The 23,389-nt window shown below is 41.3% G+C and overlaps 2 protein-coding genes across 2 annotated transcripts in view; both read right to left on the bottom strand.

Moving 5' to 3' along the window:
• Window positions 1-4,423: 4,423 nt before the first annotated feature.
• On the bottom strand, window positions 4,424-10,095 carry LOC138316372 (uncharacterized). Its single transcript, XM_069258074.1, has 2 exons — window positions 9,838-10,095; window positions 4,424-9,436 (listed from the first exon to the last, which is right to left on the bottom strand). Exon 2 carries the CDS (start codon window positions 9,218-9,220, stop codon window positions 4,424-4,426), a length of 4,797 nt encoding a protein of 1,598 aa, XP_069114175.1. The 5' UTR covers window positions 9,221-9,436; window positions 9,838-10,095.
• LOC138312951 (sodium- and chloride-dependent creatine transporter 1-like) overlaps window positions 9,422-23,389 on the bottom strand; it is a 106,111-nt gene continuing 92,143 nt past the window's right edge. Inside the window, exons 8-10 of the mRNA XM_069253656.1 lie at window positions 10,847-10,978; window positions 9,838-9,858; window positions 9,422-9,436 (exon numbers count right to left, since the gene is read on the bottom strand). Of these exons, the coding sequence (XP_069109757.1) occupies window positions 9,422-9,436; window positions 9,838-9,858; window positions 10,847-10,978 (168 nt within the window). The remainder of the gene's footprint in view (window positions 9,437-9,837; window positions 9,859-10,846; window positions 10,979-23,389) is intronic.

Below are 23,389 nucleotides of genomic sequence, written 5' to 3'. Positions count from 1 at the left end.
TAGTGAGGCAGTACATCCCACCCAACAAAATAAACCACTACATATAGTGTACATCCCACCCTACAAAATAAAACACCACACATAGTGAGGCAGTACATCCCACCCTACAAAATAAAACACCACACCATAATGTACATCCCACCCTACAAAATAAAACACCACACATAGTGTACATTCCACCCTAAAAAATAAAACACCACACATAGTGAGGCAGTACATCCCACCCAACAAAATAAAACACCACACATAGTGTACATCCCACCCTACAAAATAAAACAACACACATAGTGTACATCCCACCCTACAAAATAAAACACCACACATAGTGTACATCCCACCCTACAAAATAAAACACCACACATAGTGTACATCCCACCCTACAAAATAAAACACCACACATAGTAGTGTACATCCCACCCTACAAAATAAAACACCACACATAGTGTACATCCCACCCTACAAAATAAAACACCACACATAGTGTACATCCCACCCTACAAAATAAAACACCACACATAGTGTACATCCCCACCCTACAAAATAAAACAACACACATAGTGTACATCCCACCCTACAAAATAAAACACCACACACAGTGTACATCCCACCCTACAGAATAAAACACCACACATAGTGTACATCCCACCCTACAAAATAAAACACCACACATAGTGAGGCAGTATATCCCACCCTACAATATAAAACACCACACATAGTGTACATTCCACCCTACAAAATAAAACACCACACATAGTGAGGCAGTACATCCCACCCTACAAAATAAAACACCACACATAGTGAGGCAGTACATCCCACCCTACTATGTAAAACACCACACATAGTGTACATCCCACCCTACAATGTAAAACACCACATATAGTGTACATTCCACCCTACAAAATAAAACACCACACATAGTGAGGCAGTACATCCCACCCTACAATATAAAACACCACACATAGTGTAAATGTAAAACACCACACATAGTGTACATCCCACCCTACAAAATAAAACACCACACATAGTGTACATCCCACCCTACAAAATAAAACACCACACATAGTGTACATCCCACCCTACAAAATAAAACACCACACATAGTGTACATCCCACCCTACAAAATAAAACACCACACATAGTGAGGCAGTACATCCCACCCTACAAAATAAAACACCACACATAGTGTACATCCCACCCTACAAAATAAAACACCACACATAGTGTACATCCCACCCTACAAAATAAAACACCACACATAGTGAGGCAGTACATCCCACCCTACAATGTAAAACACCACACATAGTGTACATCCCACCCTACAAAATAAAACACCACACATAGTGTACATCCCACCCTACAAAATAAAACACCACACATAGTGTACATCCCACCCTACAAAATAAAACACCACACATAGTGTACATCCCACCCTACAAAATAAAACACCACACATAGTGTACATCCCACCCTACAAAATAAAACAACACACATAGTGTACATCCCACCCTACAAAATAAAACACCACACACAGTGTACATCCCACCCTACAAAATAAAACACCACACATAGTGTACATCCCACCCTACAAAATAAAACACCACACATAGTGAGGCAGTATATCCCACCCTACAATATAAAACACCACACATAGTGTACATTCCACCCTACAAAATAAAACACCACACATAGTGAGGCAGTACATCCCACCCTACAAAATAAAACACCACACATAGTGAGGCAGTACATCCCACCCTACAATGTAAAACACCACACATAGTGTACATCCCACCCTACAATGTAAAACACCACACATAGTGTACATTCCACCCTACAAAATAAAACACCACACATAGTGAGGCAGTACATCCCACCCTACAATGTAAAACACCACACATAGTGTACATCCCACCCTACAAAATAAAACACCACACATAGTGAGGCAGTACATCCCACCCTACAAAATAAAACACCACACATAGTGAGGCAGTACATCCCACCCTACAATGTAAAACACCACACATAGTGTACATCCCACCCTACAATGTAAAACACCACACATAGTGTACATTCCACCCTACAAAATAAAACACCACACATAGTGAGGCAGTACATCCCACCCTACAATGTAAAACACCACACATAGTGTACATCCCACCCTACAAAATAAAACACCACACATAGTGAGGCAGTACATCCCACCCTACAAAATAAAACACCACACATAGTGTACATCCCACCCTACAAAATAAAACACCACACATAGTGTACATTCCACCCTACAAAATAAAACACCACACATAGTGAGGCAGTACATCCCACCCTACAATGTAAAACACCACACATAGTGTACATCCCACCCTACAAAATAAAACACCACACATAGTGAGGCAGTACATCCCACCCTACAAAATAAAACACCACACATAGTGTACATCCCACCCTACAAAATAAAACAACACACATAATGTACATCCCACCCTACAAAATAAAACACCACATGTGCTGTCGCATATTTAGGACAAAATACACACAGCCAGTTTACCCTTGTTAACCGTTTATTATGCGTGTGCATGTGGTAGTTCATGTGGTAAAAGTCTGAAATATACAAACAAAGAAAATATAAAAATACACGCTGAATAGCGAGTCGCGTACTATCACTATTACAGTACTACTAGTGTTACTATGATATTGCCTCTACGGGCTTCCATACAAAAAATATTGAAACAAACTAACGGTTCATTACTTGCCGAAAACCACTCAAATTACACATATAGCAAACTATCATGTTTTAAACTAAATTGTTATCCAATATAGAGTCAATGAAACAGTTTATGAGTTCACAGAACAAGAATTAAAGTTCGTAGTACAATGTATGTTGACAACACGTGCTGTACGCGGACACCGTCAAAATATGTTACGAAAGTCATTTCTTTGCAAATATTCGGCAAAACAGAAGATATGCGTATTACTTATACAGTTCTAAACTAAAGTACTTACACCGTGGGCGCTGACAACTTCCTATAAACGTAAACAAGTCACATTTGATAACCGCACATATTGGTCAAGCTTCGTACATAAAAAAAAGAGTTCTCGCAAGGGAGATAATCAACAGATATAAAACTATGGAGGCCGCGGCGGCACACTCCTCGCCTGATGTCAAGAAACATCACTTCAAGAAAACGTGCTAACCAAGTGATTGTCACTAGTCTCCAATTAGTAGAATAAGTTCACTAACTGGGCGAACATAAAACAAATGTTTCCCTTGCCTGGTTATCCTGACTTCTACCTTGCGGACAAGGCCGTCCTCGCTTGTAAAGATCCTTGTGATATATCCAAGAGGCCAATCGTTCCTGCCGACGTCCTTCTCCCTTAAAAGGACAATGTCTCCTACAGCCATGTTTCGCCTTTTGTCATTCCACTTCCGACGTGGTTGGAGAGTGTTGATATATTGGACTCTCCAGCGTTTCCAAAACGTATTTGCAAGAAGTTGCACTCTCTTCCATTGCGCCTTGTGTAAACATGAAGTGTCCAGTGGGACAGACGGTTCGATAATGGAGTCGGATTTCTGAGTTAGTAGTGTGGATGGACTAAGAGGGAACGGGTCTTCCGGATCTGAGGACACTGGGACGAGTGGTCTGGCATTGACAATCGCGCAAACTTCAGCAAGGAATGTCACTAGGACCTCGTGTGTCAAGTTCTTATCCATTACTTCTGTAAGCATCGAGTCAAGGACACGGCGAGAGACACCAATCATCCTCTCCCATGCTCCTCCCATGTGTGAAGCATGTGGGGGATTGAAAACCCATGTAGTTCCTCGGTTGAACAGAAATGTCTTAACTGCTTCCTCATCTTTCACAGTGTCAATCCCTAGATCATCCACGGCGCCTATGAAATTAGTTCCACGGTCCGATCTAATCAATTTCACAGGGCCCCTTATTGCGACGAACCTTCGGAAGGCGTTGATGAACGACGACGAAGTAAGTTCTTCGACCACCTCAATATGAATTGCCCGGGTTGTGAGGCAGGTGAACATAATTGCCCAGCGTTTAGATTGAGCTACACCTCCACGTGTGCGTCTGCTGACTATTTGCCATGGACCGAAAGCATCTATACCCACATTGTTGAATGGTGGTCCGGGCTCAAGGCGATCAGCAGGAATATTTGCCATCCTTTGACATTCCATCTTCCCTCGGAACTTACGACATTTGACACATGAATGCAACACTGTTGATACTAAGCGTTTACAGCCCGTTATCCAATACCCGGCAGTCCTGATGGCTCCTTCGGTAAAATTGCGTCCTTGATGTTTCACCTGTTTGTGGAATTGCCTTACGAGAAGGGTCGCAATATGATGCTTTCCTGGAATAATGACTGGGTTCTTTTCGTTCTGTTCGACTGGGCCGCAATTGAGGCGTCCGCCAACTCACATTATTCCACTTGAATCAACAAAGGGGTCCAAAGACGGAATTGCACTTTCCTTAGGAACGGCATGTCCATTTTTGAGACACTCTAATTCCTTTTCATATGTTTCCTGTTGTACTTCTTTTATAAGGAACTGTTCCACTTTCTGATATGCCGCGACATCTTCGGAGTTTTGGCAAACATGCCATCCTTTACACTTTGTCTTTTTGCCAAACGTGCTCGCAATGTGAGAAAGCAATAGCATGCCCTTGACCAAGTTATTCCAAGTAGAAAATCTTTCAAAACGATGCGACCCTAAGTTGGATTGTTTCATGGTAGTCTTCAGGGTCTGAACCTGTGGTCTAACCTCCTTGTCGTCGTCTGGATTCTGAAGAACGAACTCAGTCGCAGATTTCCCTTCATCGATCACGAAGCGAGTAGGTCCTGAGAGCCAAAGACTATCTTGAATTTCCTTGGCAGGTAACGATCGTGTTCCTTCATCTGCAGGGTTTTTGTCTGTCTGGACATATGACCATTGGTCCGCTTTGGTTACATATGTGATGCGCTCCACTCTGTTGGATACATATGTAAAGAACCGTCTCGTTTTGTTGTAAATGTAGCCGAGGACTACTTTGCTGTCAGTGTGGAACTTGAATTTCTCGATAGGGATCTGCAGATTATCGGACACTGTCTTTGCGATTTCTACGGCCAACACTGCAGCGCACAGTTCGAGTCTTGGAATCGTGTGGCCATGAAGCGGAGCAACCTTGGCCTTGCCAACGATGAATCCCGCATTGTGATTCCCATTTTTGTCCTTCGTGAGTAAATAACTCACAGCCGCTATGGCCTTCTCGGAGGCATCCGAGTAGACGTGAACAGTCGTGTCGACCGATTGTCTGAGTGAAAATGATGCATATGTCCGAGGAACTCTAACCTCTCGCAGATGGTCGAGAGACTTTCTCCAAAGTTCCCATTGTTCCCTACAGTCGTCGGGAAGGGGTTCATCCCAATCCTTTGTTCCATGAATGAGTGACCTTAAGAAATGTTTGCCTTCAATCACGACCGGTGCCACAAAACCGAGAGGGTCGAAAATGCTGTTAACGGTAGAGAGAATTCCTCTGCGTGTATAAGGTTTTGATTCCGTTGCTACCTTGTATAGGAAGGAATCTGTCTCTAGACTCCAGTTAATGCCCAAACTACATTGAATAGGTAGTGGATCACAGCCCAAATCAAGATCCTTGATATTCTTTTCGAGATCTTCAGGAGGAAAAGCATTCATGACTTCCTCGTTGTTGGAGGCTATCTTATGTAAGCGCAGGTTTCCTCCTTGTTTAAGTGCTTGTTGTGATCTCTGCATAAGATCGATGGCTTCTTCAGGTGTTGGTAATGAAGTTAGTCCATCGTCCACATAGAAATCGAAGTTGACGAAGTTTGAAACATCTTCATCGCTTCCTTCAACCGATTTTCGAAGTCCTAGAGTAGCAATGGCAGGCGACGGGCTATTTCCGAAGACATGTACCCGCATCCGATATTCTACCAACTCCTTGTCTGGATCGTTTTCCTTGTACCACAGAAATCTTAGGTAGTTCCTGTGGTCCTCTCTGACCTGGAAGCAATAGAACATTTGCTGGACGTCTCCCACAATCGCAATCGGCTCTCGACGAAATCTCATCAGCACGCCAAGTAGACTGTTTGAAAGGTCAGGTCCAGACATCAGGACGTCATTTAGCGATACCCCGTTGTGCTTTGCGGAAGAATCAAACACTGCTCTGAGTTGTCCTGGTTTTCGCGGGTGGTATACCCCGAAAATGGGAAGATACCAGCATTCCTCATTCTCCTTAAGATCTGGGGCTAGCTCAGCGTGACCACTTTTGAAGATATTGTCCATAAAGGTCACGAAGTGTTGACGCTTTACGGGGTCTTTTCTCAGGCTGGAATCCAGGGTTTTTGCTCGTTTAAGCGCCTGTGCGCGATTGTTTGCCAATCTTGGTCGTGGATCGCGGAACGGTAGTGGGGCTACCCATTTCCCATCTTTTCCTTTTACGAGCTCAGTTTCCATGATATCCAGAAAGATTCTGTCCTCTTGTGACATACTAATTTTTTCGTCATCCTTTGTGCGCTGAAATACGTTTTCTCCTAACTGATCAGGTCTTTTCAGGTTTGATGAGCGGCTCACATCGTAGAGACATGCAAATTCATTTGGACAGGGTTTGAACAGTGAAGGTCTGCCGTTTGCTAGCAAATTCGTTTTACAGACATTTACCAGTTCCGGTATGTGTGTGCGTCCCAAGCAGGTTTCTCCTATAACGACCCAACCAAGAGGGAGCTTTTGTGCATACGGAGTGTTTGTAGGGCCAATTCTCTGATCCAAGACATGATGCGCTCTTATGACATCCCTCCCAATTAACATCGAGATTCGGGCCGTGTTATCGACAGGTGGAATAGAAATGTCTCTCAGATGGGCGTAGCTCTCAACTACCTCAGGTGTGGGAATTTCTTCGCGAATTTCTGGAACACGGTCACATTCCAAAAGAAGAGGGATGTCAAGACTCACAGACATATCGACTGATTCAACGGTGATTTTAGTCGAGTCTCTACCTGAGGTATTGGATGTACCAGCCAACGATGACAACACGTAATTATGCTGATTTCCCCGTACTCCAAGTTGGTCAAATACTTCTGATCTGGCCAAAGACATGTTACTTTGATCGTCAATCATCGCATATAGCCTCACGCGTTCTGTAGGTCGATCCCTGTGGAACACATTGACTAGAACAATCTTAGCGCAAGATTTTCCGCTGAATTTATTACCGCAGACCTGAGTACAATTAACTTGCACAGAGGGATCTTTAGTTGCCACTAACCCAATCTCCTCGCCGTTATCTGAAGAACTCGGCTTCGACTGACGCATTGAGTGGAGAGCGGCGCAATGCCTGTCACTGTTGCATTCACTGCAAGGTGGTTTCGCTGCACAGTCACGACTGATGTGTGTAGTTGATTCACAGCATCGAAAACATACTTTCTTGTCTCGAAGAAACTGCTTTCTATCCTCCATTGACTTAGAAAGAAAGGCTCTACACTTGTTGAGAGAGTGAGAACTGACATTGTGTAGAAAACAAGTCTTAAGGGCGTTGTCCCCTTTCTGAGTTGTGTCGGCATTCGTCTTTCGAACCGAGATATTTTTTCTGTCCTGAAGATTCCTTTGCACAGGCTTATCGTTCTTAGTAGTGTTAGGTTGGTCGTAAAGGAAACTCGGGTTGTTCTTCACTTTACTAAGGTCTCTCAGAAACTCCGTGAAGAAACTGAAAGGAGGGAATGTGACGCGGTTGGACCTCGTAAACTTTACGGCAGCATTCGTCCATCTCTCCTGTAGATTATGAGGGAGCTTTGATACAATAGGCGATACTCCAGCTGACGAGTCGAAGTAGCCAAGAAGAGACTTGAATTTGTCATCTTCCTTAAGAGATTCAATTTCAGAAGCCAAATCAGATAACTCAAACAGTTTCTTGGTGTCCTTTGCTGTTAGTCTGGGAAAGGATGCTAACCGTTGCCTAAGCGAGGCTTCTATCATCTCTGGGGCCCCATACCGCTCATCTAGCCTTTCCCATATCCGGCGAAGTCCTCTCTCGGGAAAGGCAATGTTTGAGGCTTTGATGCTCATAACATGTCGCTTAGATTCCGGCCCAGACCACTTCTCTAGCAAATCCATCTCATCCCGTGGTGTCACACCCAGATCTTTCATTATTGATTCAAAACTTGATTTCCATGCTGGATAGGATTCAGCTCTGTCATCAAAGTTTGTCAATCTTGATAGGAGAAGATCCTTCTTTAGCAAGAAACGAGTTAGGTCAGTAGCTATGCCTGCATCCGTGGACAAAGCTGGTGCAAATGCAGGGGCATTGACGTTCAGTGAATGAGGAGGGCGTGAAACGTTAGAGGTATGGTTTTCAAGTGGCGTATCGTTAGGCCTTTCTTCAAATCTTTTAGCAGTGTATGTGTTTGCTGTATCCTCAACATAGGCCTTGGTGCGAAGTTTTGAGTCCATGACAGGAATAGATTTAATTTTGCTTTTATAGCTGCTATGTACAGATGCTGATTCAGAGTTTTCAAGGGCATCCACTTCTGCTGCAGCAGCCGCAACTTCCCTTTTGTGTGTTAGGACGTTTAATTCCGCCTCTAAATCCGCCTTTTTGCACACTGCATGAGCGCTCTCGAGATCGAGTCTAGCTTGTCTCTTTTTTAGGGCGGCTTCTTCCTCAGCATATTGTAAGCGTGCCTTCTGTGCTTCCGCCTTAGCCCTTTTTCTCGCGACAATCGAAATAATGCTTGAATGTTTAGAACTTGATGAAGAGCTGGCGACAGAGTGTCGAGAAGATAGTTCAGGGTTAATGGCCTTGCTTTGCTCTTTTTCCAAGTTTTCCATATGCATACCAAGTTCTTTGATAGAACGATCAATTAGCAAGCTGTAGCCATTCCATTTCAAATTCTGATGATCTAGAAGTTCAAGACTGTCTTCGGTGTTTTTTCGCCTTAAATAATCAAGGAAGGTGTTCTGAAGTTTACTGAGTCCGTCAGCACACTCCTGAATGCTTCTGTTAAGGTTTACTAGAGAATTCATATCCAGTTTATTACCTTCGCATTTGACTTGTTGAATTTGGGCTTCCATGTCCTTCCACATGTTGCCAAAAAGCGTGTTGTGTTGTTTCACAGCTTCTTCATATAGTTCGTTTGCTTTTGGAGTAAGTGACCTGACCCTTGTGTCCTTAGTCTGATCTACTTGTTCTGTTTGCGGTTGTTCGTGTTTTGTGGGGTCGGCCATGGTGTGTGATTCCGTGTAAGCGGTGACCAGTGTCTGTGTCCTAGACGTAGACGATGTCCGAGTGCTTGTTGAAATCGTAGATGGCTCACAACAACTTCAGCTCGTTGAGGTACTTTTACTGTGCTGTCGCATATTTAGGACAAAATACACACAGCCAGTTTACCCTTGTTAACCGTTTATTATGCGTGTGCATGTGGTAGTTCATGTGGTAAAAGTCTGAAATATACAAACAAAGAAAATATAAAAATACACGCTGAATAGCGAGTCGCGTACTATCACTATTACAGTACTACTAGTGTTACTATAATATGCCTCTACGGGCTTCCATACAAAAAATATTGGAACAAACTAACGGTTCATTACTTGCTGAAAACCACTCAAATTACACATATAGCAAACTATCATGTTTTAAACTAAATTGTTATCCAATATAGAGTCAATGAAACAGTTTATGAGTTCACAGAACAAGAATTAAAGTTCGTAGTACAATGTATGTTGACAACACGTGCTGTACGCGGATACCGTCAAAATAAGTTACGAAAGTCATTTCTTTGCAAATATTCGGCAAAACAGAACGTATGCGTATTACTTATACAGTTCTCAACTAAAGTACTTACACCGTGGGCGCTGACAACTTCCTATAAACGTAAACAAGTCACATTTGATAACCGCACATATTGGTCAAGCTTCGTACATAAAAAAAAGAGTTCTCGCAAGGGAGATAATCAACAGATATAAAACTATGGAGGCCGCGGCGGCACACCACACATAGTGTACATTCCACCCTACAAAATAAAACACCACACATAGTGAGGCAGTACATCCCACCCTACAATATAAAACACCACACATAGTGTACATCCCACCCTACAAAATAAAACACCAAACATAGTGAGGCAGTACATCCCACCCTACAATGTAAAACACCACACATAGTGTACATCCCACCCTACAAAATAAAACACCACACATAGTGAGGCAGTATATCCCACCCTACAAAATAAAACACCACACATAGTGAGGCAGTACATCCCACCCTACAAAATAAATCAGTATACCCCCAGAGCTAAAATTTATACAAACTCTGTTCCCCTTCCCCACAGGATGTTTCTGGCTAAATTCAGTCAAAATCCATGCAGAACTCTATGACTTGTAGCGATTTATAAGAGTTACCTTTATTTCCCCTATTGGGCCCCACCCCTCCTAACCCTGGGGGTCAAAGCCAAAATTTATACAAACTCTGTTTCCCTTCCCCAAGGATGTTTCTGACCAAATTTGGTTACAATCCACGCAGAACTCTATGACTAGTAGCAATTTACAGAATTTACACCTAATGGACCCCGCCCCTCCTGCCCCTGGGAAGTCAGAGCCAAAATTTATACAAACTCTGTTCCCCTTCCCCCTAGGATATTTCTGGCTGGTTACAATCCATATATAACTCTATGATTAGTAGCGATTTAAAGGAAATGTTCATAGACGGACGGACGGACGGACGACAGACGCCGAACCATGACATAAGCTAAAAATCATTTTTATGGTAAAATTGAGGATGGAAGGACACTTTCATCAGGTTATATTGAGCTTATCATCACCTATTCTAAGAAGCTATGGACATGTTAGACGTACGTTTGTGGTGAAGGGTAAGCCCAGTAGAAACAGGACCATAGAGAGAGCAGCGGTCAGCAGAACCTTCCTCTTGCCAAGTAGACGTGGAAATGCATCCACTAATCCACTGGATACTGTCTCAAACGTACCAAACTGTCAAAACAAAAATAGATTAGATTGTCAAAACAAAACCCGTACCAAACTGTCCAAACAAAAATAGATTAGACTGTCAAAACAAAACATACCACACTCCGTGAATGTTCTCCAGCCCCTGGGTAGGAAAACTTACTTACCTGACTAACACTATGTACCCCACCCCATGGATGTGCCCTGCCCTATGGATGTTCTCCATCTTCTTGGTGGGAAAACTTACTTACCTGACTAACACTATGTACCCCAACCCATGGATTTGCCTTCCCTATGGATGTTCTCCGTCCCCTGGGTGGAAAAACTTACTTACCTGACTAACAATATGTACCCACCCCATGGATGTGCCCTGCCCTATGGATGTTCTCCAGCCCCTGGGTGGAAAAACTTACTTACCAGACTAACACTATGTACCCCACCCCATGGATGTGCCCTGCCCTATGGATGTTCTCCAGCCCCTGGGTGGGAAAACTTACTTACCTGACTAACAATATGTACCCACCCCATGGATGTGCCCTGCCCTATGGATGTTCTCCGTCCCCTGGGTGGAAAAACTTACTTACCTGACTAACAATATGTACCCACCCCATGGATGTGCCCTGCCCTATGGATGTTCTCCAGCCCCTGGGTGGAAAAACCTACTTACCAGACTAACACTATGTACCCCACCCCATGGATGTGCCCTGCCCTATGGATGTTCTCCGTCCCCTGGGTGGGAAAACTTACTTATCAGACTAACACTATGTACCCCATCCCATGGATGTGCCCTGCCCTGTGGATGTTCTCCGTCCCCTGGGTGGGAAAATTTGCTTACCTGACTAACACTATGTACCCCATCCCATGGATGTGCCCTGCCCTATGGATGTTCTCCGTCCCCGGGGTGGGAAAACTTACTTACCAGACTAACACTATGTACCCCACCCCATGGATGTGCCCTGCCCTGTGGATGTTCTCCGTCCCCGGGGTGGGAAAACTTACTTACCAGACTAACACTATGTACCCCACCCCATGGATGTGCCCTGCCCTATGGATGTTCTCCGTCCCCGGGGTGGGAAAAACTTACTTACCAGACTAACACTATGTACCCCACCCCATGGATGTGCCCTGCCCTGTGGATGTTCTCCGTCCCCGGGGTGGGAAAACTTACTTACCAGACTAACACTATGTACCCCACCCCATGGATGTGCCCTGCCCTATGGATGTTCTCCGTCCCCGGGGTGGGAAAACTTACTTACCAGACTAACACTATGTACCCCACCCCATGGATGTGCCCTGCCCTAAGGGGCCGCGGTGGCCGAGTGGTTAAGATGTCTCGACATATTACCACAAGCCCTCCACCGCTAGGATGTGGGTTCGAATCCCATGTGGGGCAGTTGCCAGGTACTGACCGCTGGTTGGTGGTTTTTCTCCGGGTACTCCGGCTTTCCTCCACCAAAACAACTGGCACATCCTTACATGACCCTGGCTGTTAATAGGACGTAAATCCAAAACAAACCGAAAGCCCTGCCCTATGGATGTTCTCCGTCCCCTGGGTAGGAAAACTTACTCACCTGACTAACACTATGTACCCCACCCCATGGATGTGCCCTGCCCTATGGATGTTTTCCATCCCCGGGGTGGGAAAACTTACTTACCTTACTAACACTATGTACCCACCCCATGGATGTGCCCTGCCCTATGGATGTTCTCCATCCCTTGGGTGGGATAACTTACTTACCTGACTAACAATATGTGCCCCACCCCATGGATGTGCCCTGCCATATGGATGTTCTCCGACCCTTGGATGAGAAAACTTACTAACCTGACTACCACTATGTACCCCACCCCATGGATGTGCCCTGCCCTATGGATGTTCTCCGTCCCCTGGGTGGGAAAACTTACTTAACTGACTAACACTATGTACCCCACCCCATGGATGTTGCCCTGCCCTATGGATGTTGCCTGCCATGTGTTTGTGGCCAACCCCCTGGGTGGGAAGACTTACTTACCTGACTGTCTATGTACCCCACCCCCTGGGTGGGAAGACTTACTTACCTGACTGTCTATGTACCCCACCCCCTGGGTGGGAAGACTTACTTACCTGACTGTCTATGTACCCCACCCCCTGGGTGAGATTACTTACTTACCTGACTGTCTATGTACCCCACCCCCTGGGTGAGATGACTTACTTACCTGACTGTCTATGCCCAGAGCCACCAGACTTCAATTATCAAGATATTTGTGGCTGCCCCCAGCCCCATGTTGACTGTCCCAAAATGCAATATGCACAACTCGGTCCCCCGGGGTGGGAACCTTACTTACAGACTGAAATTTGAAAGAATGTACCCCTTCCCCATGGATGTACCCTGCCCTAAGGGGCCGCGGTGGCCGAGTGGTTAATAATGTCTCGACATATTACCACAAGCCCTCCTACCGCAACAAAGAGGAATGTGGGTTCGAATCAATCGTAACCATGTGGGGCAGTTGCCAGGTACTGATGTTACAAGATAATGTATAGTGTGGGTTCTGAATCCCAGGTACACCAAGGGGGGTTGGTGGTTTTTCTCCGGGTACTCCGGCTTTCCTCCACCAAAACAACTGGCACATCCTTACATGACCCTGGCTGTTAATAGGACGTAAATCCAAAACAAACCGAAAGCCCTGCCCTATGGATGTTCTCCGTCCCCTGGGTAGGAAAACTTACTCACCTGACTAACACTATGTACCCCACCCCATGGATGTGCCCTGCTACCTATGGATGTTTTCCATCCCCGGGGTGGGAAAACTTACTTACTTAAAACACTATTGTATATCACCCCATGGATGTGCCCTCCCTATGGATGTTCTCCATCCCTTGGGTGGGATAACTTACTTACCTGACTAACAATATGTACACCCCACCCCATCATGTTGCCATATGGATGTATCTCCGACCCACCAATGAGAAAACTTACTAAACCTGACTACCACTATGTACCCCACCCCATGGATGTGCCCTGCCCTATGGATGTAGGCTATGTTCACGTCCACCCTGGGTGGGATAAAATAGGTACAACCAGTGGTAGGCTACAATGTTCAACAGATTAATGTACGTTTGGTACACCAAGTGTAGGCTACAATGTTCACTGATAATGTTATATGCTAATGTACACAAGTGTAGGCTACAATGAACACAGATAATGTATATTGTGTACCACCAAGTGTAGGCTACCATGGTTCACTGATAATGTATTTTGGTACATTATATACACAGATAATGGTACACCAAGTGTAGGCTACAATGTTCACAGATAATGTATATAGTACACCAAGTGTAGGCTACAATGTTAATGTATATAGGTACACCAAGTGTAGGCTACAATGTTCACAGATATGTATATAGGTACACCAAGTGTAGGCTACAATGTTCACAGATAATGTATATAGGTACACCAAGTGTAGGCTACAATGTTCACAGATAATGTATATAGGTACACCAAGTGTAGGCTACAATGTTCACAGATAATGTATATAGGTACACCAAGTGTAGGCTACAATGTTCACAGATAATGTATATAGGTACACCAAGTGTAGGCTACAATGTTCACAGATAATGTATATAGGTACACCAAGTGTAGGCTACAATGTTCACAGATAATGTATATAGGTACACCAAGTGTAGGCTACAATGTTCACTGATAATGTATATAGGTACACCAAGTGTAGGCTACAATGTTCACAGATAATGTATATAGGTACACCAAGTGTAGGCTACAATGTTCACAGATAATGTATATAGGTACACCAAGTGTAGGCTACAATGTTCACTGATAATGTATATAGGTACACCAAGTGTAGGCTACAATGTTCACAGATAATGTATATAGGTACACCAAGTGTAGGCTACAATGTTCACAGATAATGTATATAGGTACACCAAGTCTAGGCTACAATGTTCACTGATAATGTATATAGGTACACCAAGTCTAGGCTACAATGTTCACTGATAATGTATATAGGTACACCAAGTGTAGGCTACAATGTTCACAGATAATGTATATAGGTACACCAAGTGTAGGCTACAATGTTCACTGATAATGTATATAGGTACACCAAGTGTAGGCTACAATGTTCACAGATAATGTATATAGGTACACCAAGTCTAGGCTACAATGTTCACTGATAATGTATATAGGTACACCAAGTGTAGGCTACAATGTTCACAGATAATGTATATAGGTACACCAAGTGTAGGCTACAATGTTCACAGATAATGTATATAGGTACACCAAGTGTAGGCTACAATGTTCACAGATAATGTATATAGGTACACCAAGTGTAGGCTACAATGTTCACAGATAATGTATATAGGTACACCAAGTGTAGGCTACAATGTTCACTGATAATGTATATAGGTACACCAAGTCTAGGCTACAATGTTCACAGATAATGTATATAGGTACACCAAGTCTAGGCTACAATGTTCACAGATAATGTATATAGGTACACCAAGTGTAGGCTACAATGTTCACTGATAATGTATATAGGTACACCAAGTGTAGGCTACAATGTTCACAGATAATGTATATAGGTACACCAAGTCTAGGCTACAATGTTCACAGATAATGTATATAGGTACACCAAGTGTAGGCTACAATGTTCACAGATAATGTATATAGGTACACCAAGTGTAGGCTACAATGTTCACACTGATAATGTATATAGGTACACCAAGTCTAGGCTACAATGTTCACTGATAATGTATATAGGTACACCAAGTCTAGGCTACAATGTTCACAGATAATGTATATAGGTACACCAAGTCTAGGCTACAATGTTCACAGATAATGTATATAGGTACACCAAGTCTAGGCTACAATGTTCACAGATAATGTATATAGGTACACCAAGTGTAGGCTACAATGTTCACTGATAATGTATATAGGTACACCAAGTCTAGGCTACAATGTTCACAGATAATGTATATAGGTACACCAAGTCTAGGCTACAATGTTCACAGATAATGTATATAGGTACACCAAGTGTAGGCTACAATGTTCACTGATAATGTATATAGGTACACCAAGTGTAGGCTACAATGTTCACAGATAATGTATATAGGTACACCAAGTGTAGGCTACAATGTTCACAGATAATGTATATAGGTACACCAAGTGTAGGCTACAATGTTCACAGATAATGTATATAGGTACACCAAGTCTAGGCTACAATGTTCACAGATAATGTATATAGGTACACCAAGTGTAGGCTACAATGTTCACAGATAATGTATATAGGTACACCAAGTGTAGGCTACAATGTTCACAGATAATGTATATAGGTACACCAAGTCTAGGCTACAATGTTCACAGATAATGTATATAGGTACACCAAGTGTAGGCTACAATGTTCACAGATAATGTATATAGGTACACCAAGTGTAGGCTACAATGTTCACAGATAATGTATATAGGTACACCAAGTGTAGGCTACAATGTTCACAGATAATGTATATAGGTACACCAAGTCTAGGCTACAATGTTCACAGATAATGTATATAGGTACACCAAGTGTAGGCTACAATGTTCACAGATAATGTATATAGGTACACCAAGTGTAGGCTACAATGTTCACAGATAATGTATATAGGTACACCAAGTGTAGGCTACAATGTTCACTGATAATGTATATAGGTACACCAAGTCTAGGCTACAATGTTCACAGATAATGTATATAGGTACACCAAGTGTAGGCTACAATGTTCACAGATAATGTATATAGGTACACCAAGTGTAGGCTACAATGTTCACAGATAATGTATATAGGTACACCAAGTGTAGGCTACAATGTTCACAGATAATGTATATAGGTACACCAAGTGTAGGCTACAATGTTCACAGATAATGTATATAGGTACACCAAGTCTAGGCTACAATGTTCACAGATAATGTATATAGGTACACCAAGTCTAGGCTACAATGTTCACAGATAATGTATATAGGTACACCAAGTGTAGGCTACAATGTTCACTGATAATGTATATAGGTACACCAAGTGTAGGCTACAATGTTCACAGATAATGTATATAGGTACACCAAGTGTAGGCTACAATGTTCACAGATAATGTATATAGGTACACCAAGTGTAGGCTACAATGTTCACAGATAATGTATATAGGTACACCAAGTGTAGGCTACAATGTTCACTGATAATGTATATAGGTACACCAAGTGTAGGCTACAATGTTCACAGATAATGTATATAGGTACACCAAGTGTAGGCTACAATGTTCACAGATAATGTATATAGGTACACCAAGTGTAGGCTACAATGTTCACAGATAATGTATATAGGTACACCAAGTCTAGGCTACAATGTTCACTGATAATGTATATAGGTACACCAAGTGTAGGCTACAATGTTCACAGATAATGTATATAGGTACACCAAGTGTAGGCTACAATGTTCACTGATAATGTATATAGGTACACCAAGTGTAGGCTACAATGTTCACAGATAATGTATATAGGTACACCAAGTGTAGGCTACAATGTTCACAGATAATGTATATAGGTACACCAAGTCTAGGCTACAATGTTCACAGATAATGTATATAGGTACACCAAGTGTAGGCTACAATGTTCACAGATAATGTATATAGGTACACCAAGTCTAGGCTACAATGTTCACAGATAATGTATATAGGTACACCAAGTGTAGGCTACAATGTTCACAGATAATGTATATAGGTACACCAAGTGTAGGCTACAATGTTCACAGATAATGTATATAGGTACACCAAGTGTAGGCTACAATGTTCACAGATAATGTATATAGGTACACCAAGTGTAGGCTACAATGTTCACAGATAATGTATATAGGTACAGTTAGGCTACCAATATAATGTATATAGGTACACCAAGTGTAGGCTACAATGTTCACTGATAATGTATATAGGTACACCAAGTGTAGGCTACAATGTTCACAGATAATGTATATAGGTACACCAAGTCTAGGCTACAATGTTCACAGATAATGTATATAGGTACACCAAGTGTAGGCTACAATGTTCACAGATAATGTATATAGGTACACCAAGTGTAGGCTACAATGTTCACAGATAATGTATATAGGTACACCAAGTGTAGGCTACAATGTTCACTGATAATGTATATAGGTACACCAAGTGTAGGCTACAATGTTCACAGATAATGTATATAGGTACACCAAGTGTAGGCTACAATGTTCACTGATAATGTATATAGGTACACCAAGTGTAGGCTACAATGTTCACAGATAATGTATATAGGTACACCAAGTGTAGGCTACAATGTTCACAGATAATGTATATAGGTACACCAAGTGTAGGCTACAATGTTCACAGATAATGTATATAGGTACACCAAGTGTAGGCTACAATGTTCACAGATAATGTATATAGGTACACCAAGTGTAGGCTACAATGTTCACAGATAATGTATATAGGTACACCAAGTGTAGGCTACAATGTTCACAGATAATGTATATAGGTACACCAAGTCTAGGCTACAATGTTCACAGATAATGTATATAGGTACACCAAGTGTAGGCTACAATGTTCACTGATAATGTATATAGGTACACCAAGTGTAGGCTACAATGTTCACTGATAATGTATATAGGTACACCAAGTCTAGGCTACAATGTTCACAGATAATGTATATAGGTACACCAAGTCTAGGCTACAATGTTCACAGATAATGTATATAGGTACACCAAGTGTAGGCTACAATGTTCACTGATAATGTATATAGGTACACCAAGTGTAGGCTACAATGTTCACTGATAATGTATATAGGTACACCAAGTGTAGGCTACAATGTTCACAGATAATGTATATAGGTACACCAAGTGTAGGCTACAATGTTCACAGATAATGTATATAGGTACACCAAGTGTAGGCTACAATGTTCACAGATAATGTATATAGGTACACCAAGTGTAGGCTACAATGTTCACAGATAATGTATATAGGTACACCAAGTGTAGGCTACAATGTTCACAGATAATGTATATAGGTACACCAAGTGTAGGCTACAATGTTCACAGATAATGTATATAGGTACACCAAGTGTAGGCTACAATGTTCACAGATAATGTATATAGGTACACCAAGTCTAGGCTACAATGTTCACAGATAATGTATATAGGTACACCAAGTGTAGGCTACAATGTTCACAGATAATGTATATAGGTACACCAAGTGTAGGCTACAATGTTCACTGATAATGTATATAGGTACACCAAGTCTAGGCTACAATGTTCACTGATAATGTATATAGGTACACCAAGTCTAGGCTACAATGTTCACAGATAATGTATATAGGTACACCAAGTCTAGGCTACAATGTTCACAGATAATGTATATAGGTACACCAAGTGTAGGCTACAATGTTCACTGATAATGTATATAGGTACACCAAGTCTAGGCTACAATGTTCACAGATAATGTATATAGGTACGTACACCAAGTGTAGGCTACAATGTTCACTGATAATGTATATAGGTACACCAAGTCTAGGCTACAATGTTCACAGATAATGTATATAGGTACACCAAGTGTAGGCTACAATGTTCACAGATAATGTATATAGGTACACCAAGTGTAGGCTACAATGTTCACAGATAATGTATATAGGTACACCAAGTGTAGGCTACAATGTTCACAGATAATGTATATAGGTACACCAAGTCTAGGCTACAATGTTCACAGATAATGTATATAGGTACACCAAGTCTAGGCTACAATGTTCACAGATAATGTATATAGGTACACCAAGTCTAGGCTACAATGTTCACTGATAATGTATATAGGTACACCAAGTGTAGGCTACAATGTTCACAGATAATGTATATAGGTACACCAAGTGTAGGCTACAATGTTCACAGATAATGTATATAGGTACACCAAGTGTAGGCTACAATGTTCACAGATAATGTATATAGGTACACCAAGTGTAGGCTACAATGTTCACAGATAATGTATATAGGTACACCAAGTGTAGGCTACAATGTTCACTGATAATGTATATAGGTACACCAAGTGTAGGCTACAATGTTCACTGATAATGTATATAGGTACACCAAGTGTAGGCTACAATGTTCACAGATAATGTATATAGGTACACCAAGTGTCTAGGCTACAATGTTCACAGATAATGTATATAGGTACACCAAGTGTAGGCTACAATGTTCACAGATAATGTATATAGGTACACCAAGTGTAGGCTACAATGTTCACAGATAATGTATATAGGTACACCAAGTGTAGGCTACAATGTTCACAGATAATGTATATAGGTACACCAAGTGTAGGCTACAATGTTCACAGATAATGTATATAGGTACACCAAGTGTAGGCTACAATGTTCACAGATAATGTATATAGGTACACCAAGTCTAGGCTACAATGTTCACAGATAATGTATATAGGTACACCAAGTGTAGGCTACAATGTTCACAGATAATGTATATAGGTACACCAAGTGTAGGCTACAATGTTCACAGATAATGTATATAGGTACACCAAGTGTAGGCTACAATGTTCACAGATAATGTATATAGGTACACCAAGTCTAGGCTACAATGTTCACAGATAATGTATATAGGTACACCAAGTGTAGGCTACAATGTTCACAGATAATGTATATAGGTACACCAAGTGTAGGCTACAATGTTTCACTGATAATGTATATAGGTACACCAAGTCTAGGCTACAATGTTCACAGATAATGTATATAGGTTACACAAGTGTAGGCTACAATGTTTCACAGATAATGTATATAGGTACACCAAGTGTAGGCTACAATGTTCACTGATAATGTATATAGGTACACCAAGTCTAGGCTACAATGTTCACAGATAATGTATATAGGTACACCAAGTCTAGGCTACAATGTTCACAGATAATGTATATAGGTACACCAAGTCTAGGCTACAATGTTCACAGATAATGTATATAGGTACACCAAGTGTAGGCTACAATGTTCACAGATAATGTATATAGGTACACCAAGTCTAGGCTACAATGTTCACTGATAATGTATATAGGTACACCAAGTCTAGGCTACAATGTTCACTGATAATGTATATAGGTACACCAAGTGTAGGCTACAATGTTCACAGATAATGTATATAGGTACACCAAGTGTAGGCTACAATGTTCACAGATAATGTATATAGGTACACCAAGTGTAGGCTACAATGTTCACAGATAATGTATATAGGTACACCACAGTGTAGTCTAGGCTACAATGTTTCACAGATAATGTATATAGGTACACCAAGTGTAGGCTACAATGTTTCACAGATAATGTATTATAGGTACACCAAGTCTAGGCTACAATGTTCACAGATAATGTATATAGGTACACCAAGTCTAGGCTACAATGTTCACTGATAATGTATATAGGTACACCAAGTGTAGGCTACAATGTTCACAGATAATGTATATAGGTACACCAAGTGTAGGCTACAATGTTCACAGATAATGTATATAGGTACACCAAGTGTAGGCTACAATGTTCACAGATAATGTATATAGGTACACCACAGTCTAGGCTACAATGTTCACTGATAATGTATATAGGTACACCAAGTGTAGGCTACAATGTTCACAGATAATGTATATAGGTACACCAAGTGTAGGGCTACAATGTTCACTGATAATGTATATAGGTACACCAAGTCTCAGGCTACAATGTTCACAGATAATGTATATAGGTACACCAAGTGTAGGCTACAATGTTCACAGATAATGTATATAGGGTACACCAAGTGTAGGCTACAATGTTCACAGATAATGTATAGTTGTAGGCTAATGTTCACCAATAGTCCACAAGTATAGGCTACAATGTTCACAGATAATGTATATAGGTACACCAAGTCTAGGCTACAATGTTCACTGATAATGTATATAGGTACACCAAGTGTAGGCTACAATGTTCACAAGATAATGTATATAGGTACACCAAGTGTAGGCTATAATGTATATAGGTTAACTTACAATGTTCACAGATAATGTATATAGGTACACCAAGTGTAGGCTAGGCTACAATGTTCACAATGATAATGTATATTGGTACACCAAGTGTAGGCTACAATGTTCACAGATAATGTATATAGGTACACCAAGTGTAGGCTACAATGTTCACAGATAATGTATATAGGTACACCAAGTGTAGGCTACAATGTTCACAGATAATGTATATAGGTACACCAAGTGTAGGCTACAATGTTCACCAAATGATACAATGTTCAGATAAGGTATATAGGTACACCAAGTTCTAGGCTACAATGTTCACAGATAATGTATATAGGTACACCAAGTGTAGGCTACTAACAATGTTCACAGATAATGTATATAGGTATACCACCAAGTGTAGGCTACAATGTTCACAGATAATGTATATAGGTACACCAAGTCAGGCTACAATATGTTCACAGATAATGTATATAGGTACACCAAGTGTAGGCTACAATGTTCACAGATAATGTATTTAGGTACACCAAGTGTAGGCTACAATGTTCACTGATAATGTATATAGGTACACCAAGTCTAGGCTACAATGTTCACAGATAATGTATATAGGTACACCAAGTGTAGGCTACAATGTTCACACTGATAATGTATATAGGTACACCATGTGTAGGCTACAATGTTCACTGATAATGTATATAGGTACACCAAGTGTAGGCTACAATGTTCACTGATAATGTATATAGGTACACTACAATGTTCACAAGATAATGTATATAGGTACACACAAGTGTAGGCTACAATTGTTCACCAAGTGTAGGCTACAATGTTCACTGATATGTATATAGGTACACCAAGTGTAGGCTTACAATGTTCACAAAGTCATTCATACAACACTCAGTTAGAACTATCTCAAAGTCATTCATACAACACTCAGTTAGAACTATCTCAAAGTCATTCATACAACACTCAGTTAGAACTATCTCAAAGTCATTCATACAACACTCAGTTAGAACTATCTCAAAGTCATTCATACAACACTCAGTTAGAACTATCTCAAAGTCATTCATTCATACAACACTCAGTTAGAACTATCTCAAAGTCATTCATACAACACTCAGTTAGAATTATCTCAAAGTCATTCATACAACACACTCAGTTAGAACTATCTCAAAGTCATTCATACAGACAACACTCAGTTAGAAATGATCTCAAAGTCATTCATATAACACTCAGTTTAGAACTGATCTCAAAGTATTCATTCATACAACACCTCAGTTAGAACTATCTCAAAGTCAAGATTCATACACAACACTCAGTTAGAACACTATCTCAAAGTCATTCATACACAAACACTCAGTTTAGAATGATCTCAAAGTCATTCATCACATACAAACACTGTCAGTTAGAACTATCTCAAAGTCATTCATACAGTACAACAC

The sequence above is a fragment of the Argopecten irradians genome, chromosome 2, assembly GCF_041381155.1.
Source record: "Argopecten irradians isolate NY chromosome 2, Ai_NY, whole genome shotgun sequence".
In the NCBI taxonomy this organism is placed as follows: Eukaryota; Metazoa; Mollusca; class Bivalvia; order Pectinida; family Pectinidae; genus Argopecten; species Argopecten irradians.
Note: the sequence above shows the minus strand (reverse complement) of the source record. Positions and strands in the feature narration are given on the sequence as shown.